The following is a 26,491-nucleotide window of genomic DNA, read 5'->3' as shown; positions in this document are numbered from 1 at the left end:
GTAGGCAGCAGCAGGCTCGTAAGCATTAATTCAAACAGCGCTTTTGTACGTTTGCCAGCAGCTCTTCACTGTGCTTCAAGCATTGCGCTGTTTATGACTTCAAGCCTATCAACTCCCGAGATTAGGCTGGCAATACTAAAGTACCTATTAGAACATCCAATAGTCAAAGGTATATGAAATACAAATGGTATAGAGAGAAATAGTCCTATAATAACAACAACCTAAAACTTCTTACCTGGGAATATTGAAGACTCATGTTAAAAGGAACCACCAGCTTTGATAGGTTCTCATGTTCTGAGCAAGGCACTTAAACGTTAGCTTTCTTACATGGCACATATTGCACTTTTACTTTCTTCTCCAACACTTTGTTTTTGCGTTATTTAAACCAAATTGAACATGTTTCATTATTTATTGGAGACTAAATAGATGTTATTGATGTATTATATTAAGTTAAAATAAAAGCGTTCATTGTTCATTCAGTATTGGTGTAATTGTCATTATTACAAATATATATATAAAAATCGTTCGATTAATCGGTTTTGGCCTTTTTTTGGTCCTCCGGTAATCGGTACCGGCATTGAAAAATCATAATCGGTCGACCTCTAGTTCAAATGTTCATAGATGACCAGCAGGGTGAAATAATAATAATCACAGTGGTTGTCGAGGGTGCAACAGGTCCACCTCAGGAGTAAATGTCAGTTGGCTTTTCATAGCCGATCATTCATCATTCTCTACCGCTCTTGCTGTCTCTAGAGAGTTGAAAACAGCTGGTCTGGGAGAGGGAGCACGTCCGGTTAACAGGTCAGAGTTCCATTGCCGCAGGCAGAACAGTTGAAACTGGAGCAGCAGCACGACCAGGTGGACAGCAAGGAGTCATCAGGCCAGGTACTCCCGAGGCATGGTCCTAGGGCTGAGAAAGAGAGAGAGCGAGAGAGAGCGAGAGAGAGAGAGAACTTAAATTCACACCGGATAAGACAATATATTTGGATTTAACACTTTTTTTTGGTTAGTACTTGATTCCATGTGTGTTATTTCATAGTTTTGATGTCTTCACTATTCTACAATGTAGAAAATAGTAAAAATAAAGACAAATCCTTTAAGGAGTAGGTGTGTCAACTTTTGACTGGTCCTGTAGTTTTTGAGAGGTGTGGTTGATAAGGCTCTGTGGGATGTAGCTAGGAGAGCACTGTGACTGACAAGTGAATTTAAATGTTGCAGAGAGCTTGGGGGTTACCGCGTAAGATCCCATGGACAGGGTTGTATTCACTAGACAAAACAGAGGAAAACAGGCTGAAATTGGGGGCGGTACGATGTCAACTTGTCCAACAAGAAATGGCTGCTTTCTTTTCCGGTGCCACATCAGATTGAAAAGTACTGGTGCAAATGGTTTCCAGTGGCTCTGCTCCATCCCATCACCCTCTGCTCTCTCTTTTCTTCTCCACCCATCTGTTTTATGTGATGTGAATTGAATTCATCCTTTCTCTGTTGAGCTGGCTGGTCTGAACCACCCAGATGTTCTGAGTTGATAACCTCTTACAGATGATTCTGTTACAGGCCTCTGAGGCGACACACTACGGAAATATCAGCGTCTCACTCTTCGTCTCTTCCACATTGCTTTTTATCTTCTCTTCTTCCTGTCAACCTCTTCTCTCTTACGCACGCACACACACACACACACACACACACTCTAATCTAATTTCCACAGATCATTAGTAAAGTGTCATCTATGAGGCAGCTCTCATGTCTCGTAATGACATTAGCGCTCCTTCCTGTGTCATAAAAATACCTGACTCACACAGTACACTATACACGATGCTATATACTACGACCTATATACGATACACTATACTATATACTACATGCTATACACTATTCTATACTATATACATTTACATTTTAGTCATTTAGCAGATGCTCTTATCCAGAGCGACTTACAGTAGTGAATGCATACATTTCATTAAAAAAATTATGTACTATACACTATATACTATACACAATGCTATATACTACAAACTATACACTATATACTATACACTACACTATATACTACATGCTATACACTATTCTATACTATATACTACATACTGTATACTATTCTACACTATATACTATATACTATACCCAATGCTATATACTAAAAACTATACACTATATACTATACTATATACTACACTATTCACCATACAATACTATACACTATACACTACACAATACACTATACACTACACTGTACTATACACTACACTATACACTACACTGTACTATACACTACAATACTCTGTACTATACACTACACTATACATACTATACACTACACTATACATTACACCTTACTATACCATACACCACACTATACTCTATACTATACTCCATACTATACATTACACTATACTATACTGTGCACTATACTATACACTACACTATATTACATACTATACACTACACTATACTATACACTATACTACACTATACTATACTCTATATTATACACTGCACTATACTATACCCTGTTCATAACATACTGTATACACTATACATACTATACACTATACTATACATACTATACTATAAATACTATACACTATACTAAACACTATACACTACACTATACATACTATACACTAGCCTAAACACTATACACTACACGTACTATACACTACACTATACTATACACTACACCTTACTATACTATACACCACACTATACTCTATACTATACGCTATACTATACAATATACTATACACCTCACTATACATAACATACTGTATACACTACACACTATACTATACATACTGTATACACTATACATACTATACACTATACTATACAGTACACTATACAATATAAGAATTTGTTCTTAACTGACTTGCCTAGTTAAATTAAGGTTACATTTAAAAAATATACAAAATAATGTACAGTATACATACGCTATACATACTAAACACTATACATACCATATGCTATACATACTAAACACTATACATACCATACACTGCACATACAGTGCTCTGGACATATTATGCATTATAATGTACATACAGCACACATATATTAATTACACTACACAATGGTCAGATTGCTGCTAGCTAGCTGCTATACGAGTGGCTACTCCTGGCTAACTGCTTTGTCCCAAAGCAAGCACCAGTTAGCCTGGAGCTAACCTCGAGCTAGGCCCATCTCCCTGCTAGCCGAAGAGGTCCTTCAGCCAATTCTTGGGCTACAATACCTATTTTGCCAATTGACCTGGACCCTTTTACTGCCCACACGGAGCCCCGCCGATCCATCATGACTGGTCTGCCGACGTAACCGTCCGAGGGAGTTTCAACAGGCTCTTCCGTTGCGACGTCCCCTGGAGGCCCATCTGCTAGCCTGCTATCCCCGGCCCGCTAGCTGTCTGAATCGCCGTGTCTCCAGCTCGCCTAGCTACTCACTGGACCCTATGATCACTCGGCTACACATGCCTCTCCCTCCTAATGTCAATATGCCTTGTCCGTTGCTGTTTTGGTTAGTGATTATTGTCTTATTTCACTGTAGAGCCTCCAGCCCTGCTCAATATTCCTTAGCTAGCCCTTTTGTTCCACCCCCCCACACATGCGGTGATCTCACCTGGCTTAAATGGTGCCTCCCGAGACAAAACCTCTCTCATCGTCACTCAATGCCTAGGTTTACCTCCACTGTAGTCACATCCTACCATACCCTTGTCTGTACATTATGCCTTGAATCTATTCTTCCGCGCCCAGAAATCTGCTCCTTTTACTCTCTGTTCCGAAAGCACTAGACAACTAGTTCTTATAGCCTTTAGCCGTACCCTTATCCTACCCCTCCTCTGTTCCTCTGGTGATGTGGAGGTTAATCCAGGCCCTGCAGCCCCCAGCACCACTCCCATTCCCCAGGCGCTCTCATTTGTTGACTTCTGTAACCGTAAAAGCCTTGGTTTCATGCATGTTAACATTAGAAGCCTCCTCCCTAAGTTTGTTTTATTCACTGCTTTAGCACACTCCGCCAACCCGGATGTCCTAGCCGTGTCTGAATCCTGGCTTAGGAAGGCCACCAAAAATCCTGACATTTCCATCCCTAACTATAATATTTTCCGACAAGATAGAACTGCCAAAGGGGGCGGAGTTGCAATTTACTGCAGAGATAGCCTGCAGAGTTCTGTCTTACTATCCACGTCTGTGCCCAAATAATTTGAGCTTCCACTTTTAAAAATCCACCTTTCCAGAAACAAGTCTCTCACCGTTGCTGCTTGTTATAGACCACCTTCAGCCCCCAGCTGTGCCCTGGACACCAAATGTGAATTAATTGCCCCCCATCTATCGGCAGAGTTCGTACTGTTAGGTGACCTAAATTGGGACATGCTTAACACCCTGGCCGTCCTACAATCTAAGCTAGATGCCTTCAGTCTCACATAAATTATCAATGAACCTACCAGGTACAACCCTAAATCCGTGACCAAGTTGCCCTCTAAATACACCTCTGCTGTCTTCAACTAGGATCTCAGCGATCACTGCCTCATTGCCTGTGTGCATAATGACCACCCCTCATCACTGTCAAGCGTTCCCTAAAACACTTCAGCGAGCAGGCCTTTCTAATCGACCTGGCCCGGGTATCCCCGGGATGAGGATATTGACCTCATCCCGTCAGTAGAGGATGCCTGGTTGCTCTTTAAAAGTGCTTTCCTCACCATCTTAAATAAGCATGCCCCATTCAAAAAAATGGAGAACTAAGAACAGATATAGCCCTTGGTTCACCCCAGACTTGACTGCCCTTGACCAGTACAAAAAACATCCTGTGGCGTTCTGCATTAGCATCGAATAGTCCCCGCGATATGCAACTTTTCAGGGAAGTCAGGAACCAATATACACAGTCAGGTATGAAAGCAAAGGATAGCTTTTTCAAACAGAAATTTGCATCCTGTAGCAATAATTCCAAAAAGTTTTGGGACATAATGGATCATTTCAATAAGCATTTTTCTATGGCTGGCCGTGCTTTCCACCTGGCTACCCCTACCCCGGCCAACATCTCAGCACCCCCTGCGGAAACTTGCCCAAGCCCCCCCCTGCTTCTCCTTCACCCAAATCCAGACAGCTGATGTTCTGAAAGAGCTACAAAATCTGGCTCCCTACAAATCAGCTGGACTAGAAAATCTGGACCCTCTCTAAAGTTATCTGGCAAAATTGTTGCAATCCCTATTACTAGCCTATTCACCCTCTCTTCTGTATCATCTGAGATCCCCAAAGATTGGAAAGCTGCCGCTGTCATCCCCCTCTTCAAAGGGGGAGACACTCTAGACCCAAACTGTTATAGACCTATATCTAGCCTACCCTGCCTTTCTAAAATCTTCGAAAGCCAAGTTAACAAACAGATCACCGACCATTTCGAATCCCACTGTACCTTCTCCACTATGCAATCTGGTCTCCGAGCTGGTCATGGGTGCACCTCAGCCACGCTCAAGGTCCTAAACGATATCATAACCATCATCGATAAAAGACAGTACTGTGCAGCCGTCTTCATTGACCTGGCCAAGGCTTTCGACTCTGTCAATCACCGCAATCTTGTCGGCAGACTCAATAGCCTTGGCTTCTCAAATGTCTGCCTCGCCTGGTTCACCAACTACTTCTCTGATAGAGTTCAGTGTGTCAAATCGGAGGTCCTGTTGTCTGGACCTCTGGCAATCTATGGGGGTGCCACAGGGTTCAATTCTCAGGCCGACTCTTTTCTCTGTATATTCTCAATGATGTCGATTTTGCTGCTGGTGATTCTCTGATCCACCTCTACGCAGACGACACCATTCTGTATACATCTGGTCCTTCTTTGGACACTGTGCTAACAAACCTCCAAACAAGCTTCAATGCCATACAACACTCCTTCTGTGGCCTCCAACTGCTCTTAAATGCTAGTAAAACTAAGTGCATGCTCTTCAACCGATCGCTGGCCGCACCCTCCCGCCCGACTAGCATCACTACTCTGGACGGTTCTGACTTAGAATATGTGGACAACTACAAATACCTAGGTGTCTGGTTAGACTGTAATCTCTCCTGCCAGACTCACATTAAGCATCTCCAATCCAAAATCTAGAATCGGCTTCCTATTTCGCAACAAAGCCTCCTTCACTCATGCTGCCAAACATACCCTCGTAAAAGTGACTATCCTACCGATTGTTGACTCCGGCGATGTAATTTACAAAATAGCCTCCAACACTCTACTCAGCAAACTGGATGTAGTCTATCACAGAGCCATCTGTTTTGTCACCATAGCCCCATATACTACCCACCACTGCGACCTGTATGCTCTCATTGGCTGGCCCTCACTACATATTCGTCACCAAACCCACTGGCTCCAGGTCATCTATAAGTCTATGCTAGGTAAAACCCCACCTTATCTCAGCTCACTGGTCACCATAGCACGCACTCCAGCAGGTATATTTCACTGGTCACCATAGCCAACACTTCCTTTGACCGCCTTTCCTTCCAGTTCTCTGATGCTAATGACTGGAACGAATTGCAAAAATCACTGAAGCTGGAGTCTTATATCTCCCTCTCTAACTTTAAGCATCAGCTGTCAGAGCAGCTTACCGATCACAGTACCTGTACACAGCCAATCTGTAAATAGCACACCCAACTACCTCATCCCCATATTGTTACTTATCCTCTTGCTCTTTTTGCACCCCAGTATCTCTACTTGCACATCATCATCTGCACATCTATCACTCCAGTGTTAATACTAAATTGTAATTATTTTGCCTCTATGGCCTATTTATTGCCTACCTCCCTAATCTTCTACATTTGCACACACTGTACATAGATGTTTTATTTTGTGTTATTTACTGTACGTTTGTATGTGTAACTGTTGTTTTTGTCGCACTGCTTTGCTTCATCTTGGCCAGGTCGCAGTTGTAAATGAGAACTTGTTCTCAACTGGCCTACCTGGTTAAATAAAATGTGTAGAATGATAATTATAAGTCAGCCAGCAGCATACCACCCTGCATTCCACTGCTGGCTTACTTCTGAAGATATGCATGGTTGTTCCTGGTCAGTCCCTGGATGGGAGACCAGATGCTGCTGGAAGTGGTGTTGGAGGGCTAGTAGGAGGCAATATTTCCTCTGGTCTAAAATTATATTTATTCCAATGCCCCAGGGCAGTGATTGGGGACATTGCCCTTTGTAGGTTGCTGTCTTTCGGATGGGACATTAAACGGGTGTCCTGACTCTCTGTGGTCACTAAAGATCCCATGGCACTTATCGTAAGAATAGGGGTGTTTCCCTCGATGTCCTGGCAAAATTTCCAACATGTCCTTCATACCACAATGGCCACCTAATCATTCCTTTCTCCGGCCAAATGCTACGCCACGCATGTTAGTTTCTTCTCTGCAATGAGTTTGGATGTGAATACATTCGGGGCTGTTTGATTAGTCCAGAAACCGCTGGGTTGGCCAGAGCCAGAACACATGGGTAAAGCAGCGGTTTGAAGATTTGTCATTGGCTTTTATACTCTGACTGATTGGTTAAAGATCATCCAATCGCTGATTACTTTGTTTTGAACAACACGCCTTTTGCCCCTCGTCACCACAAACGACTTCAATGATGTCATTCTCAGATTAAAGTATGTTGACGAACAACAGAGCAGCAGTAGTGTTTAGTGTAAGTCCATCAGGCTAGTAACCACATTTCCTCATGGATGCTACACAATCAATACAGGCCTGAGGGTGGATGTGTCAGGGTGGATGTGTGTGCGTTCATTTCTGTGTGTGCAGTGCAGTCCACATGTGTGTTTGACATTTGAATGCTTGCTCTAGAGCTGTTTGTGTCCCAGTGCAGTAGGATGTATGATATTCCTGTTTGTGTCCCAGTGCAGTAGGATGTATGATATTCCTGTTTGTGTCCCAGTGCAGTAGGATGTATGATATTCCTGTTTGTGTCCCAGTGCAGTAGGATGTATGATATTCCTGTTTGTGTCCCAGTGCAGTAGGATGTATGATATTCCTGTTTGTGTCCCAGTCAACAGTCAGGGTTAAACTCCACTAGCCTGTGTCTGAGAGAGGGCTATCAGAGGATGAGGATGAAGAAGGAATTACTGCTTTCTGTCAGAGATGAGAGAGAATGATGATGAGAGATGACTTTCCTGTGTGAGGTGATAGAGAATGGACAGATGGATGGATGAGTGGATTAAAGAAGGGAAGATGGAAGATGTTCCCTAATTTCCCTTTCCCCTTTGGTTGGTGTCCGGTCTCTGTATTTCTAACTTAATGGTGTGAATCACAGGGTTGGAAAATTCCAGAAACTTTTCAGAAATCCTGGTTGGTGAATATCTGGAATCAAAAGGGAATAAACGGCCAGCGAATTCTTCAACTGGGATTTATTGCAACCCTACTGACACACAGAATATTATTATTATGCTGGCTAAATCATATGGCTGCCAGCCTGCCCTCTTTTCCTTCTAACAGCTTCAGTGTTGTTTTTAAGAGTTAATATGATGTTCAGCTCCTCTAACTTGGTCACAACAACACCAAAGTAAAACAACCTAGCTGTACCATGTTAAGATACTAAGTTAGTGATAAGGTAGGCCAAGGTCTGATATCCATGTATTTATTAACTCCTACCTGATATCCATTTAACTATTAACTCCTACCTGATATCCATTTAACAATTATCTCCTACCTTAAAAACATTTAACTATTAAATCCTACCTGATACTCATTTATCTATTATCTCCTACCTGATACCCATTTATCTATTAACTACTACCTGATACCCATTTAACTATACTGTGCAAAAATATAAATGGAACATGTAAAGTGTTGGTCCCATGTTTCATGAGCTGAAATAAAAGATCCCAGAAATGTTCCATATGTACAAAAAGCTTATTTCTCTCAAATGTGTTTACATCACTGTTAGTGAGCATTTCTCCTTTGCCAAGACAATCCATCCACCTGACAGGTGTGACATACCAAGAAGCTGATTAAACAGCATGATCATTACACAGGTGCACCTTGTGCGGGGGACAATAAATTGCCACTGTTACATGTGCAGTTTTGTCACACAACACAATGCCACAGATGTCTCAAGTTTTGAGGGAGCATGCAATTGGCATCCTGACTGCAGGAATGTCCACCAGAGCTGTTGCCAGAGAATTTAATGTTAATTGCTCTACCGTAAGCCGCCTCCAATGTCGATTTGATTAAGATGGTAGAAATCCAAATAAATTATCAAAAGCCACCTACGGACCCCCCAAACCCCACATCAAGCCCCCCCAATGTCCAGTATCAGTTCTATATGTTTGAGAAGTAGTATACAGCTGCGTCTTAGATAATTGTTTATTCAACCTATGTAATGTATTCTCTGTGAAAATGGTGATGTTTTTTTCCCCCTGTTCGGAGAAATAGTCAATGAAGTTGTTAGGTTATGCGATGGGGCATAAGCTTGATGTTACCACGCTCTGACCACTTGATGGTGCTGTTTCTGCTATACTGGCTCACTCTATCATCCAGTAAGAGGTTGTCTGTTGCTTGTCCAATACAAATTCACCAATATGGTTTAGATTCAGAATGTACCAATCAACATGTTAATTGGCCACAGTTGAAGTTGGGTACTACCCACATTATGCCATTAAGTTTGACTTGGTCCTGGGGAACCTATGGATGAGCATACAATGGTGATTGTGCGAGCCTTTGATTATTCTACTTTGCTGCTATGATGATGAGTACTGGATTAGAATTGCGGATGCTGTGGATGAAGAAAACATAGACATAAAGGTGATATTCGTGCATCCAAGTTATCCGGCAAGGTCATATCTTTGGCCAAACAGAGAGGACACATGTTATCTACTAAAACCAAGCATCATCTGCACCATTAAGGCACAAACCACTGCAACTGGTTGCCAATATCATTTGGGGTGTAGGGACATCACTGTAATTGAAGGTGCACTTAAGACAGAAAAGAAAGTGAAAGAGTGACATTTCTTTACAATAACACATTTACTTGTGTTTGTGCTGTTGGCGCCATCATTCTCTTACCAAACTTTGCATCTGCACTGTTCTTCAAGTAAATGTTTTTTTGTAAAATGTTCAATGGAAATTGTTTTATATCTCTGTCCATATTGTCCATGAGTTTTTAGGTAGATAGAAAATAGACATTTTTTCATAACTCAATCAATCCAATGTACACTGCTCAAAAAAATAAAGGGAACACTTAAACAACACAATGTAAATCCAAGTCAATCACACTTCTGTGAAATCAAACTGTCCACTTAAGAAGCAACACTGATTGACAATAAATTTCACATGCTGTTGTGCAAATGGAATAGACAACGGGTGGAAATTATAGGCAATTAGCAAGACACCCCCAATAAAGGAGTGGTTATGCAGGTGGTGACCACAGACCACTTCTCAGTTCCTATGCTTCCTGGCTGATGTTTTGGTCACTTTTGAATGCTGGTGGTGCTTTCACTCTAGTGGTAGCATGAGACGGAGTCTACAACCCACACGAGTGGCTCAGGTAGTGCAGCTCATCCAGGATGGCACATCAATGCGAGCTGTGGCAAGACGGTTTGCTGTGTCTGTCAGCGTAGTGTCCAGAGCATGGAGGCGCTACCAGGAGACAGGCCAGTACATCAGGAGACGTGGAGGAGGCCGTAGGAGGGCAACAACCCAGCAGCAGGACCGCTACCTCTGCCTTTGTGCAAGGAGGAGCAGGAGGAGCACTGCCAGAGCACTGCAAAATGACCTCCAGCAGGCCACAAATGTGCATGTGTCTGCTCAAACGGTCAGAAACAGACCCCATGAGGGTGGTATGAGGGCCCGACGTCCACAGGTGGGGGTTGTGCTTACAGCCCAACAACGTGCAGGACGTTTGGCATTTGCCAGAGAACACCAAGATTGGCAAATTCGCCACTGGCGCCCTGTGCTCTTCAGAGATGAAAGCAGGTTCACACTGAGCACATGTGACAGACGTGACAGAGTCTGGAGACGCCGTGGAGAACGTTCTGCTGCCTGCAACATCCTCCAGCATGACCGGTTTGGCGGTGGGTCAGTCATGGTGTGGGGTGGCATTTCTTTGGGGGGCCGCACAGCCCTCCATGTGCTCGCCAGAGGTAGCCTGACTGCCATTAGGTACCGAGATGAGATCCTCAGACCCCTTGTGAGACCATATGCTGGTGCGGTTGGCCCTGGGTTCCTCCTAATGCAAGACAATGCTAGACCTCATGTGGCTGGAGTGTGTCAGAAGTTCCTGCAAGAGGAAGGCATTCATGCTATGGACTGGCCCGCCCGTTCCCCAGACCTGAATCCAATTGAGCACATCTGGGACATCATGTCTTGCTCCATCCACCAACGCCACGTTGCACCACAGACTGTCCAGGAGTTGGCGGATGCTTTAGTCCAGGTCTGGGAGGAGATCCCTCAGGCTCTGGGACATCATGTCTTGCTCCATCCACCAACTCCACGTTGCACCACAGACTGTCCAGGAGTTGGCGGATGCTTTAGTCCAGGTCTGGGAGGAGATCCCTCAGGAGACCAGCCGCCACCTCATCAGGAGCATGCCCAGGCGTTGTAGGGAGGTCATACAGGCACGTGGAGGCCACACACACGACTGAGCCTCATTTTGACTTGTTGTAAGGACATTACATCAAAGTTGGATCAGCCTGTAGTGTGGTTTTCCACTTTAATTTTGAGTGTGACTCCAAATCCAGACCTCCATAGCTTGATAAATTGGATTTCCATTGATTATTTTTGTGTGATTTTGTTGTCAGCACATTCAACTATGTAAAGAAAAAAGTATTTCATAAGATTATTTCATTCATTCAGATCTAGGATGTGCTATTTTAGTGTTCCCTTTATTTTTTTGAGCAGTGTATTTATAAAGCCCTTTTTACACCTGCAGATGTCACAAAGTGCTTATACAGAAACCCAGCCTAAAACCCCAAAGAGCAAGCAATGTAGATGTAGAAGCACGGTGGCTAGGAAAAACTCCCACCAGTTTGACTGAATTGCACTAGAATTATACTTGCATGGATTTTTTATGCGTTGTTCTCTCTTTATTCAACCAATCTGCCTTCCTGCCATTCATCCACACAATATTTCATGACCCTAAACCCGCCTGCCCCACGGATATAGCCGTGTGTGTGTGTGTGTGTGTGTGTGTGTGTGTGTGTGTGTGTGTGTGTGTGTGATGTGTTCATACACACATTAAAGGGAAGGCTTTGACCAAAATATGCTCAAAGAATTTTTTCCCATCGATCATTCTTACCCCTCTTCTCTTTTTCCCTAACTATATGCAAACCTTTTGACGCGGTTGCTAGGTGTTGGGTTAAGGTCGCTACACTATCCCCGTCCTTTGGGAGAGCTTTTCCCCATGGCCTCTCTGATGATCTCACGGGCGCCATCCCACTTCTGACACTGTGTCTTGTTTTTTGTTATGTGTCTATCAGCATCTGATCTCCTCCTCTCCCCTTGTGCGTTTCAGATTAACCTGCGTCTCATCCCCTTGTGTGTTTCAGATTAACCTGCGTCTCATCCCCTTGTGTGTTTCAGATTAACCTGCGTCTCATCCCCTTGTGCGTTTCAGATTAACCTGCGTCTCATCCCCTTGTGTGTTTCAGATTAACCTGCGTCTCATCCCCTTGTGTGTTTCAGATTAACCTGCGTCTCATCCCCTTGTGCGTTTCAGATTAACCTGCGTCTCATCCCCTTGTGTGTTTCAGATTAACCTGCGTCTCATCCCTTTGTGTGTTTCAGATTAACCTGCGTCTCATCCCCTTGTGCGTTTCAGATTAACCTGCGTCTCATCCCCTTGTGTGTTTCAGATTAACCTGCGTCTCATCCCCTTGTGTGTTTCAGATTAACCTGCGTCTCATCCCCTTGTGTGTTTCAGATTAACCTGCGTCTCATCCCCTTGTGTGTTTCAAATTAACCTGCGTCTCATCCCCTTGTGTGTTTCAGATTAACCTGCGTCTCATCCTGGTCAGTGGGAAGACGAAAGAGTTCCTGTTCTCTCCCAATGACTCGGCCGCAGACATCGCCAAACACGTCTACGATAACTGGCCAATGGGTGAGTGACACCTCACAGACACACATTACAACTGGCCAATGGGTGAGTGACACCAAATGCATACATATCAGTGGAGGCTGGTGGAGGGAGGATGATTTTATTCAATTCCAGCCATTACAATGAGCCTGTCATGTGATTTAAAGTGACACCAGCCAGTACTGGTGCATTTGGAAAGTATTCAGACCCCTTGACTTTTTCCACATTTTGTTACTTTACATCATTATTATCAAATGTATTCAATAAAAAAAAATCCTTATCAATCTACACACAATACCCCATAATGACAAAGTGAAAACAGGTTTGAAGAAAGTTTAGCAAATTTATGAAGAAAAACCCCCGAAATACCTTATTTACATAAGTATTCAGACCCTTTGCTATGATACTCGAAATTGGCTCAGGTGCTTCCTGTTTCCATTGATCATCCTTGAGATGTTGCTACAACTTGATTGAAGTCCACCTGTGGTAAATTCAATTGATTGGATTTGATTTGGAAAGGCAAACATCTGACTATATAAGGTCCCACATTTGACAGTGCATGTCAGAGCAAAAACCAAGCCATGAGGTCGGAATTGTCCGTAGAGCTCAGAGACAGGATTGTGTCGAGGCACAGATCTGGGGAAGGGTACCAAAACACTTCTGCAGCATTGAAGGTCCCCAAGAACACTGGCCTCCATCATTCTTAAATGGAAGAAGTTTGGAACCACCAAGACTCTTCCAAGAGCTGGTCGCCCGTCCAAACTGAGCAATCGGGGGAAAAGGGCCTTGGTCAGGAAGGTGACCAAGAACCTGATGGTCACTCTGACAGAGCTCCAGAGTTTCTCTGTGGAGATAGTTGTCCTTCTGGAAGGTTCTCCCATCTCTGCAGCACTTCACCAATCAGGCCTTTATGGTAGAGTGGCCAGACGGAAGCCAGTCTTCAGTAAAAGGCACATGACAGCCCGCTTGGATTTTGCCAAAAGGCACCTAAAGACTCTCAGACCATAAGAAACAAGATTCTCTGGTCTGAAGAAACCAAGATTGAACTCTTTGGCCTGAATGCCAAGCGTCACATCTGGAGGAAACCTGGCACCATCCCTACGGTGAAGCATGGTGTTGGCAGCATCATGCTGTGGTTGTTTTTCAGCGGCAGGGACTGGGAGACTAGTCAGAATTGAACGAAATATGAACATAGCAAAGTACAGAGAGATCCTTGATGAAAACCTTCTCCCGAGCGCTCAGGACCTCAGACTGAGGTGAAGGTTCACCTTCAAACAGGACAACGACCCTAAGCACACAGCCAAGACAAAGCAGGAGTGGCTTCGGGACAAGTCTCTGAATGTCCTTGAGTGGCCCAGCCAGAGCCCAGACTGAACCTGATCACAAATCTCTGGAGAGACCTTAAAATAGCTATGCAGCGATGCTCCTCATCCAACCTGACAGAGCTTGAGAGGATCTGCAGAGAAGAATGGGAGAAACTCCCCAAATACAGGTGTGCCAAGCTTGTAACGTCATACCCAAGAAGTCTTGAGGCTGTAATTGCTGCCAAAGATGCTTCAACAAAGTACTGAGTAAAGGGTCTGAATACTTATGTAAATGTGAAATTTTTATTTTTAATAATAAACTTTCTAAAAACCTGTTGTTGCTTTGTCATTATGGGTTATTGTGTGTAGGTTGTTGAGGAGAAAAAAAAATTTGAATCCACTTTAGAATAAGGCTGCAACGTAACAAAATGTGGACAAAGTCAAAGGGTCTGAATACTTCCCGAATGCACTGTATGATACTTCATGCAGTATAAGAAGTCATTTTAGGGAGTATAAGAAGTAATACAGGGAAAGATGGAGGAACTCTGGTGGGAATGATGGGGACATGTTACACCCTAATGAGTATAAAGACCTTGAGCCAGAACCCCTCACAGACCCTGGATCTTATACACACACACACACACACACACACACACACACACACACACACACCTAAACATGTTAACTTGCATGGTTTGTTAGGTGTGGGTGTGTTTGGACATATGGTGTCCTCCAGACCCATTTCTCTGTCTTCCTTCTCGCTATCTGTCTCTCCTTCTGGTGATGGTGATGATAATGTTGTTGATGATGGCGATGATAATGATGTTGATGATGGCGATGATAATGTTGTTGTTGTTGATGATGATGGTGGTGATAGTGGTCTTCATCCCTCTACAGACTGGGAGGAGGAACAGGTCAGCAGTCCTAACATCCTGAGGCTCATCTACCAGGGTCGCTTTCTACATGGAAACGTCACGCTAGGAGGTGAGAACGCAAAGGAAACACACACACACACACACACACACACACACACACACACACACACACACACACACACACACACACACACACACACACACACACACACACACAGTCAAAATCAGTCAATTGAAATCAATTCATTAGGCCCTAATCAATGGATTTCACATGACTGGGAATACAGATTTGTATATGTTGGTCACAGATACCTTTTCTGGATCAGAAAACCAGTCCCATATCTGGTGTGACCACCATTTGCCTCACGACATAGGCTGTTGATTGTGGCCTGTGGAATGTTGTCCCACTCCTCTTCAATGGCTGTGAGAAGTTGCTGGATATTGGCGTACATGAGGTGATGGCGGCGGATGAGTAGCATGACACCCACAGGTTTCATCAGCTGTCCGGTGAAGAAGCCAGATGTGGAGGTCCTTACATGTGGTCTGCGGTTGTGAGGCCGGTTGAACGTACTGCCAAATTCTCTAAACAACATTGGAGGCGGCTTATGGTAGAGCAATTAACATTAAATTCTCTGGCAACAGCTCTGGTGGACATTCCTGCAGTCAGCATGCCAATTGCACGCTCCCTCAAAACTTGAGACATCTGTGGTATTGTGTTGTGTGACAAAATTGCACATTTTAGAGTGGCCTTTTATTGTCCCCAGCACAAGGTGCACCTATGTAATGATCACGCTGTTTAATCAGCTTCTTGATATGCCACACCTGTGTGGGGTGGCAGGGTAGCCTAGTGGTTAGAGTGTTCGACTAGTAATCGAAAGGTTGCAAGTTCGAATCCCGAGCTGACAAGGTACAAATTTGCAGTTAATAGTTAACAAGGCAGGTCGTCATTGAAAATAAGAATCTGTTGTTAACTGACATGCCTAGTTAAATAAAGGTGGATGGATTATCTTGGCAAAGGAGAAATGCTCACTAACTGGGATGTAAACAAATTTGTGCACAGAATTTGAGAGAGAGAATCTTTTTGTGCTTATGGAAAATTTCTGGGATCTTTTATTTCAGCTCATGAAAAATGGGACCAATACTTTACATGTTGCGTTTATATTTTTGTTCAGTACAGTTAACAGTGTTTTAGTGTTGTGCTTGGGTAATGGGGATAGCTGTAGTCATAACCCGTTTACAGGTATCTCATTTTCACCATTATCTCGCTCATAAAGCTTTAGCCCCTGTACACAAAGGGCACCAAACGTTACCCTATATAGTGCACTATTGTACCATAGGGCTCTGGTCAAAGTAGTGCACTATGGGTGGAATTTGCGATGCATTTTGAATCCTTTTACACTTAGGCCAATATTCCCATTGAAAGGATAATGTCCCAAAATTCCTGACATAAACGTTCTTAGTTCAGAGAGGTTGAGGATTAGAGATTTCGGTGATCTGGGATCTGCGGTTGTTGGAATCCCAGCCCGGTCTCATAGACTAGACGTAACATAGTAAAAGTAAATCTGTATGTTACGTTTGGTATGGTTACGTAAGCCAGATGGTTAGTTAAGGGCAAAAATGAAAGTAGGGTGTTTGGGTGGGGGTATAACACAAACGTTATATGCATCCAGCAACCCAAAGGATCCAAGTTTGAATCTCATCACAGACAACTTCAGCATGTTAGCTAATTAGCAAATGTTCAAATACTTACTACTTTTTAGCTACTTTGCATCTACTTAGCATGTTAGCTAAGTCTAACCCTAACCTTAACTCTTTCAGCGAACCCTTCCCATACCCCTAACCTTAACCCTTTAACCTAACTCTTAAACTTAACCCTAACGCCTAGCCTAGCTAACGTTAGCCACCTAGATAGAATTTGTAACATATCAAACATTTTGCAAATTCGTAACATATAATACGAATTGTAATTCATACCATATAATACAACATGGGTGATGAAAATTAATACATACCATACGAAATGTAACTTATCATACTAAATGGAGCATCTCGGATTTACGTACAGAATAATACAAAATGCTCTGAGACCATGTTGGGAATCCACAGAATACTAACCTAGCCTGGGATATGAAGAGAGATTGGAACAGGAGTTAAGATGGATAGAGTGACAGGGATCTGGTCCATCAATGTTTAACATCACATCACTATAGCTTTTATGTACACTCCTCTTCTATATATGATGTGTGATTAAATTGAGTTTACAAAACATTAAGAACACTCTTTCCATGACATAGACTGACCAGGGGAATCAAGGTGAAAGCTATGAACCCTTATTTTTTACATATGTTTTTATATACTGAAAAAAATATGAACGCAGCATGCAAAAATTTCAACGATTTTATTGACTTACAGTTCACGTCCCCTTGACAGTTCACGTCCCCTTACAGTTCACGTCCCCTTTTCAGGACCCTGTCTTTGAAAGATTATGTGTAAAAATCCAAATAACTTAACAGATCTTCATTGTAAAGGGTTGACACACTGTTTCCCATGCTTGTTCAATGAACCATAAACAATTAATGAAGATGCACCTGTGGAACGGTCGTTAAGACACTAACAGCTTACAGACGGTAGGCAATTAAGGTCACAGTTATGAAAACTTAGGACACTAAAGAGGCCTTTCTACTGACTCTGAAAAACACCAAAAGAAAGATGCCCAGGGTCCCTGCTCATCTGCGTGAACGTGCCTTAGGCATGCTGCAAGGAGGCATGAGGACAGTAGATGTGACCAGGGCAATAAATGTCAATGTCCGTGCTGTGAGACGCCTAAGTCAGCACTACAGGGAGACAGGACGGACAGCTGATCATCCTCGCAGTGGCAGACCACGTGTAACAACACCTACACAGGATCGGTACATCCAAACATCATCACCTGCGGTACAGGATGGCAACAGCAACTGCCCGAGATACACCAGGAACACTGTCCGCAATAGGCTGAGAGAGGCTGGACTGAGGGCTTGTAGGCCTGTAAGGCAGGTCCTCACCAGACATCACCGGCAACAACGTTGCCTGTGGCACAAACCCACCGTTGCTGGACCAGACAGGACTGGCAAAAAGTGCTCTTCACTGACGAGTCACGGTTTTGTCTCACCAGGGGTGATGGTCGGATTTACGTTTATCGTCGGAGGAATAAGTGTTACACTGTGGCCTGTACTCTGGAGCGGGATTGATTTGGAGGTCGAGGGTCCATCGTGTTCTGGGGCGGTGTGTCACAGCACCATCGGACTGAGCTTGTTGTCATTGCAGGCAATCTCAACGCTGTGCGTTGCAGGGAAGACATCCTCCTCCCTCATGTGGTATCCTTCCTGCAGGCTCATCCTGACATGACCCTCTAGTATGACAATGCCACCACGCACAGAACGAGCAGTATGGCAGATTTCCTGCAAGACAAGAATGTCAGTGTTCTGCCATGGCCAGCAAAGAGCCTGGATCTCAATCCCATTGAGCATGTCTGGGACCTGTTGGATCGGAGGGTGAGGACTAGGGCCATTCCCCACAGAAATGTCTGGGAACTTGCATATGCCTTGGTGGAAGAGTGAGGTATAGCAAGAACTGGCAAATCTGGTGCAGTCCATGAGGAGGAGATGTACAGCAGTACTTAATGCAGCTGGTGGCCACACCAGATACTGACTGTTACTTTTGATTTTGACCCCCGCTTTGTTCAGGGACACATTATTCAATTTCTGTTAGTCACATGTCTGTGGAACTTGTTCAGTTTATGTCTCAGTTGTTGAATCTTATGTTCATACAAATATTTACACATGTTAACCTCTCTGGGCTAGGTGGCACCAAATCGTCCCACCTACGTAACAGCCAGTTGAATCCTGTGGCGCGATTTTCAAAACCTTTGAAATGCTATTACTTCAATTTCTCAAACATATGACTATTTTACAGCTATTTAAAGACAAGACTCTCTTTAATCTAACCACACTGTCCGATTTCAAAAAGGCTTTACAACAAAAGCAAAACATTAGATTATGTCAGCAGAGTACCCAGCCAGAAATAATCAGACACCCATTTTTCAAGCTAGCATATAATGTCACAAAAACCCAGAAGACAGCTAAATGCAGCACTAACCTTTGATGATCTTCATCAGATGACACACCTAGGACATTATGTTATACAATACATGCATGTCTGTTCAATCAAGTTCATATTTCTATCAAAAAACAGCTTTTTACATTAGCATGTGACGTTCAGAAAAAGCATACCCCCAAACTTCCAGGGAATTTACTAACAATTTACTAAATTACTTACGATAAACGTTCACAAAAAGCATAACAATTATTTTAAGAATTATAGATACAGAACTCCTCTATGCACTCGATATGTCCGATTTTAAAATAGCTTTTCGGATGAAGCACATTTTGCAATATTCTAAGTACATAGCCCAGCCATCACGGGCTAGCTATTTAGACACCCGGCAAGTTTAGCCTTCACCAAAATCATATTTTCTATAAGAAAAATGGGCTTACCTTTCCTGTTCTTCGTCAGAATGCACTCCCAGGACTTCTACTTCAATAACAAATGTAGGTTTGGTCCCAAATAATCCATCGTTATGTTCCATCAGCGACGTTTTGTTCGTGAGTTCTAGACACTATCCCAATGGTAAATCACGGTCGTGCGCATGGCGCATAACGTGACAAAAAAAATCTAAATATTCCATTACCGTACTTCGAAGCATGTCAACCGCTGTTTAAAATCAATTTTTATGCAATTTATCTCGTAGAAAAGCGATAATATTCCGACCGGGAATCTGCCTGTCTGTAAATAAAGGGAAAAACAGAAAGGCGGGGGCAGCCAGTGCCCACGCCTAAGCCCTTTGTCCTCTGATAGACCACTTAGCAAAAGCGCTCGTGTGTTTCAGCCAGGGCTTTGAATTACGTCATTCAGGTTTTTCCCGGGCTCTGAGAGCCCATTGGAGCCGTGGGAAGTGTCACGTAACAGCAGAGATCCTTAGTTTTTGGAAGAGATGTCAAAGAAAGCAAATAAATGGTCAGACAGGCCACTTCCTGTAAAGGAATCTCTCAGGTTTTTGCCTGCCAAATGAGTTCTGTTATACTCACAGACACCATTCAAACAGTTTTAGAAACTTTAGGGTGTTTTCTATCCATATATAATAAGTATATGCATATTCTAGTTACTGGGTAGGATTAGTAACCAGATTAAATCGGGTACGTTTTTTATCCGGCCGTGTAAATACTGCCCCCTAGCCAGAACAGGTTAAGTTTGCTGTGAGAGGACGTGAGAGGAGGTTTCTTTTTTTGCTGAGTTTATAAGGAAATACATCAATTGAAATAAATTAGTTAGGCCCTAACTGCAAAGTGAAGGAAAAGCAGCCAACAAGTACTCAGCATATGTGGGAACTCCTTCAATACTGTTGGAAAAGCATTCCAGGTGAAGCTGGTTGAGAGAATGCCAAGAGTGTGCAAAGCTATCATTAAGGCAAAGGGTGGCTACTTTGAAGAATCTCAAATAAGAATATATTTAGATTTTTTTTTACCACTTTTTTGGTTACTACATGAATCTATGTGTTATGATGTCTTCATTATTATAATTATTATACTTTTTCATTTCTTTTTGGTGGGGGGAGGTAGATCAGCTTTAATATTGCAGATTGTGGCTTCCGTAATTGTCTGCATCATTTCCAATCCCCCATATTTTTCTTTTGGTAAATATATAATTTAAATATGATCCCTTATTGATGTCACTTGTGAAATCCACTTAAATCAGTGGAGGGGAGGAGACAGGTTAAATAAGGATTTTTAAGCCTTGAGACAATTGAGACATGGATTGTGAATGTGTGCCATTCAGAGAGTGAACGGGCAAGACAAAAGATTTTAGCGCTTTTGAATAGGGTATGGTAGGTGTCAGGCGCACCGTTTTGTGTCAAGAACTGCAACGCTGCAGTATATTTCACGCTCAGCAGTTTCCTGTGTGTATCAAGAATGGTCCACCACCCAAAGGACATCCAGCCAACTTGACACAACTGTGGGAAGCATTGGAGTCAACATGGGCCAGCATCCCTGTGGAACGCTTTAGACACCTTGTAGAGTCCATGCCCCTGATTAATTGAGGCTGTTCTGAGGGCAAAAGGTGGCTGGTGCACCTCAACATTAGGAAGGTGTTCTTAATGTTTGGTTTACTCAGTTTATGTATCTCTTGCTCTCGTCTCATTCCCTCTTTCAAATCAAATTGTATTTGTCACATGCACCGAATACACCTTACCGTAAAATGCTTAGTTAAGAAAATATTTACTAAATAAACTAAAGTAAAAACAATAAAATAAAAAAGTAACACAATAAAATAACAATAACGAGGCTATATACACGTGGTACCGGTACCGAGTCAATGTGCGGGGTACAGGTTAGCTGAGGTCATTTGTACATGTAGGTAAGAGTAATGTGACTATGCATAGATAATAAACAGTGAGTAGCAGCAGTGTAAAAACAAAGGTGGGTGTCAATGTAAATTGTCCGGGTTGCCAATTGATTAATTGTTCAGCAGTCTTATGACTTGGGTGACTGAAGTCTTTGACAATTTTTTGGGCCTTCCTCTGACACTGCCTAGTATATATGTCCTGGATGGCAGGAAGCTTGGCCCCAGTGATGTACTGGGCTGTACGCACTACCCTCTGTAGCGCCTTACGGTCAGATGCCGAGCAGTTGCCATACCAGGCGGTGATGCAACCGGTCAGGATGCTCTCGATGGTGCAGCTGTAGAACTTTTTGAGGATCTCTTTCTCTTGCTTTTGTCCACTTTCTCTCTCTCTTTCTCTCTTTCTCTTCTCTCAGGTCTCTCTCTGTCTGGCTCCTGTCTCTCCTCTCTCTTGGTTGTGTATTCTATGTTAGATCAGTCAGATGATTATAGTTATGATGATATATTGTCTTTGTAACAAGTCTTTGTCCGTTAACTAACCGCTTTTTATTTCCCTCTTTTTCTGTTCTACTCTGCCACTCGCACCCTCCTCCTCTCCTCCTCCTCCCTCCCCTCCTCCTCCTCCCCTTCTCTCAGCTCTCAAACTGCCTCTGGGGAAAACCACAGTGATGCATTTAGTTGCCAGAGAGACGTTGCCTGAGCCAAACTCCCAAGGTAACCCGCTTTTCATTTATCCCACCTCCCAGACTTTTAATTCATCCCTTGTTCCTCCCCCTCACACTAAAACACAGTAATAGATGATGCCTTTACTGTAGATGATGGTAGTACAGTTATTTCTGTTTGTTTAAGAACAGGTAAAGATCAATGATGAATATTTCTAACCTATTACCAGTACTATACAGTGTAGTAAGACGTGTGTTTCAGTAAGCGTATGCAACACTATTTAAATAATGACAGATGGTTGTTTTTGTTGCAATGCTACATTTGAGCTGATACTCTTTTTAGAAAAAAGGTAGATTTCTCAACAATATTGCTACTATGTAGTTAAACAGTGTCCTTACCGTGTCCTCACCGTGTCCTGACCGTGTCCTGACCGTGTCCTGACCGTGTCCTGACAGTATCCTGACTGTGTTTGACTGTTTGACAGGGTGCTGACCACATTCTTACTGTGTTTGACTGTGTGTTGTGTTCCTTCTCAGGTCAGAGGAACAGAGAGAAAACTGGAGAGAGTAACTGCTGTGTCATCCTGTAAATACCCACCTCCCTCCCCCACCTCCATCCCCCAATCCCCAACACCCCTATCTTGGATCCAACCAACACACTCTCTAGAATTCTGCTGCACACACACACACACACACACACACACACACACACACACACACACACACACACACACACACACACACACACACACACACACACACACAAAACATTCTGTGTTCCTCATAGCAATACAGTGCACTTGCTCATAAACTGTGTTTGTGTGTGTGGGCCGGTCTCTCTCACTCAGACTTAACCACTAAATAAACCCACGCTCCCACCTGCCCCCCCCCCACACACCCTTTGACCACCCACTTATCGAGATGTGCTGTGTATCTCCCATAGTGCAGCAAAGCATTGACGTGCCTGATTAGAACACACACACACACACATGCCTGTGTCCTTTTTACCTCCCCCTCTACCACTTGTGTATATGCCCTTAAATCTTACACTAGTGCATTGACAGACCGATCCAGTCTATTATTCACTCATGATGGTTCTAGCCAATTACTAACAAACAGTGTTGTTATTTGGCCATAATATCATGTTGTTGACTGTGTTTTGACAGTCGGTCCTCTTCTCCTTTCTGTCCGGTCAGTGTTTTAGATCATTCCTCCGTCAGAACCCTCACCCCCCCCCTTTTCCCCTGAACGGCGAGAAAGAAACTGAACAAGGGGAAGAAAGACAGACAGATCTCCCTTCTTCCTCTTTCCTCCTCACCAGAAAGACAGACAGATCTCCTTTATTCCCCGTCCCTCCTCACCAGAAAGACAGACAGATCTCCTTTATTCCCCGTCCCTCCTCACCAGAAAGACAGACAGATCTCCTTTATTCCCCGTCCCTCCTCACCAGAAAGACAGACAGATCTCCTTTATTCCCCGTCCCTCCTCACCAGAAAGACAGACAGATCTCCCTTCTTCCTCTTTCCTCCTCACCAGAAAGACAGACAGATCTCCTTTATTCCCCGTCCCTCCTCACCAGAAAGACAGACAGATCTCCTTTATTCCCCGTCCCTCCTCACCAGAAAGACAGACAGATCTCCTTTATTCCCCGTCCCTCCTCACCAGAAAGAAAGATGGAATACACCTCCCTCATCCCACCTTTTTCCCTGAAAGAATGAAAAGACAGACAGATCTGTTGAATACCTCTAGTGTTGTGATGGGTTGGGTCTGCTTGCCAATCCAAGCCAAGGGAAATAACCAATCTGGAATTAAGTGTTATTTTCTTCCAAATCTCTTTCTTCTTCACTTAAAGAAAGATAAAGGCATAGATTTTTTTGCACAACAATGAACGCATGTGCCCTAACCAGCCCCCCCCCAGCCCTCCACCACCACCGAACAACCTGTAAAAAGAGTTTCTTATTTTACTTAGTATTTTTCCAATGGGAATAATATATATATAAAAAAACTAAGGTAACATATGTGTAGAATATATTGAATATAAATATTCTCTAGAACATGATGATGCCTCTAGATCCTGTTGATGCCAGTATATTGATGTTTTTAGTGTCTCTGTGTGCACCATCATTAACTAGCTAGCTTCCTAGACAGAAGTTCAAACTGTCACCTTGCTGACGACGCTACAGTACGTCCCAAATGACACCCTATTTCAGATCTAGTGTGATACTTTTGACCAAGGCCTATAGGACCTGCGAAAGACTAGTGCGGGAGGTGTACTTGTACATCAAGCTGCCTTAAGCTAAAGAAACAGGAGATGGGCTCCTGCCTTATGGGCTTTTCTGGCTCAGACAAGGCTACTTACTTATGTAGGGTCCTGGTCCAAAGTAGGGCACTATATAGGGAAAGGGCCCTGGTCCAAAGTAGTGCACTATATAGGGAATAGGGCCCTGGTCCAAAGTAGTGCACTATATAGTGTGCCATTTAGGGCATAGTCAACTTGTTGTCCTTTAAGCAGCAAAACAGAACCATCCTCCTAATCATTGACATACAGAACTATTTGAAACATTTTTTTAAATGTATTTTTATTTTCTGTAATTTTTTTTCTTTGTGTTTTATTTTGCTTTGTAACAGCACTAGGTCTTAAAGGCTCTGTCCCAAATGGCACTCTATTCCCTATATGTTGTACTACATTTGACCAGGACCCATAAGGCTCTGGGCCAAGGTAGTTCACTATGAAAGGAAATAGGAGGCCATTTGGGATGTAGCCAAATATTATAGTTTATCTTGCTCAGTGATCAGGGTTTCAAGCTGTACAGTGATAATATTGAAAAGCATTTTCTAAATGATTGTAAATAGCACTAATCTAATGCTCATCCCCTATACCCCTCTTCCAAACTTCAAATGGAATAAATCCATCTGTCAACTAAATAAATATTATTGAAGTGCAGCCATTGATTTATGACTTGATCCATCTATTAACTAAATATAGATTATTGAAGTGCAGCCATTGACTTATGTGATCATTACTCTCATTAAACAATCATTATGTTGCACCTTGTTACTTGTCCCTGTCTTCTTGTAGTAGCCATCACACACACACACACACACACACACACACACACACACACACACACACACACACACACACACACACACACACACACACACACACACACACACACACACACAGACTGCCCTTTGTCCTCTGTAGTGCCACTCGGGGAGCAGACAGACAGAGAGAGAGAAAGGTGTAATCTCTTACAGTAACAGTACCTCCACTCAACACACCAGTGTGTTTCATTACACCAAGCACAACACAGGACTGTTAGTGATATTACACCACTCACTGACTCACTCAGCCCAAATACTGGCCTACTGTAGTCTGTTATAGAACCCAAATACTGTCCTACTGTAGTCTGTTATAGAACCCAAATACTGGTCTACTGTAGTCTGTTATAGAACCCAAACACTGGCCTACTGTAGTCTGTTATAGAACCCAAATACTGTCCTACTGTAGTCTGTTATAGAACCCAAATACTGTCCTACTGTAGTCTGTTATAGAACCCAAATACTGGTCTACTGTAGTCTGTTATAGAACCCAAATACTGGCCTACTGTACTCTTATAGAACGCAAATACTGGTCTACTGTAGTCTGTTATAGAACCCAAATACTGGCCTACTGTAGTCTTTTCCGGGATTCTTCCGATGGCACTGAGGAGTACACCACATTAGTCACTGGCTTTATCAATAAGTGCATTGAGGACGTCGTCCCCACAGTGACTGTACGTACAGTGCCTTGCAAAAGTATTCACCCCCTTGGCATTTTTCCTATTTTGTTGCATTACAACCTGTAATTTAAGTAGATTTTAATTTGGATTTCATGTAATGGACATACACAAAATAGTCCAAATTGGTGAAGTGAAATGAAAAAAAACAACTTGTTTAAAAAAATTCTACAAAATAAAAAATGTAAAAGTGGTGCTTGCATTTGTATCTGATGCAACCAATTACCTTCAGAAGTCACATAATTAGTTAAATAAAGTCCACCTGTGTGCAATTTAAGTGTGATCTGACATGATCTCAGTATGTATACACCTGTTCTGAAAGGCCCCAGAGTCTGCAACACCACTAAGCAAGCGTCACCACCAAGCAAGCGCCACCATGAAGACCAAGGAGCTCTCCAAACAGGTCAGGGACAA

At 43.1% G+C, this 26,491-nt stretch overlaps 1 protein-coding gene across 1 annotated transcript in view; it reads left to right on the top strand.

Annotated features, from left to right (window-relative positions):
• Positions 1-25,350, top strand: part of ubl3a (ubiquitin-like 3a) — a 50,664-nt gene extending 25,314 nt beyond the window's left edge. The window contains exons 2-5 of the mRNA XM_029770262.1: positions 12,935-13,043; positions 15,221-15,307; positions 22,270-22,347; positions 22,833-25,350. Coding sequence (XP_029626122.1) covers positions 12,935-13,043; positions 15,221-15,307; positions 22,270-22,347; positions 22,833-22,885 — 327 coding nt within the window. The 3' untranslated portion in view covers positions 22,886-25,350. The remainder of the gene's footprint in view (positions 1-12,934; positions 13,044-15,220; positions 15,308-22,269; positions 22,348-22,832) is intronic.
• The last annotated feature ends 1,141 nt before the right edge of the window (positions 25,351-26,491 follow it).

The sequence above is a fragment of the Salmo trutta genome, chromosome 12 (assembly GCF_901001165.1).
Source record: "Salmo trutta chromosome 12, fSalTru1.1, whole genome shotgun sequence".
In the NCBI taxonomy this organism is placed as follows: domain Eukaryota; kingdom Metazoa; phylum Chordata; class Actinopteri; order Salmoniformes; family Salmonidae; genus Salmo; species Salmo trutta.
This window is presented reverse-complemented; position numbering and strand designations above follow the sequence as displayed.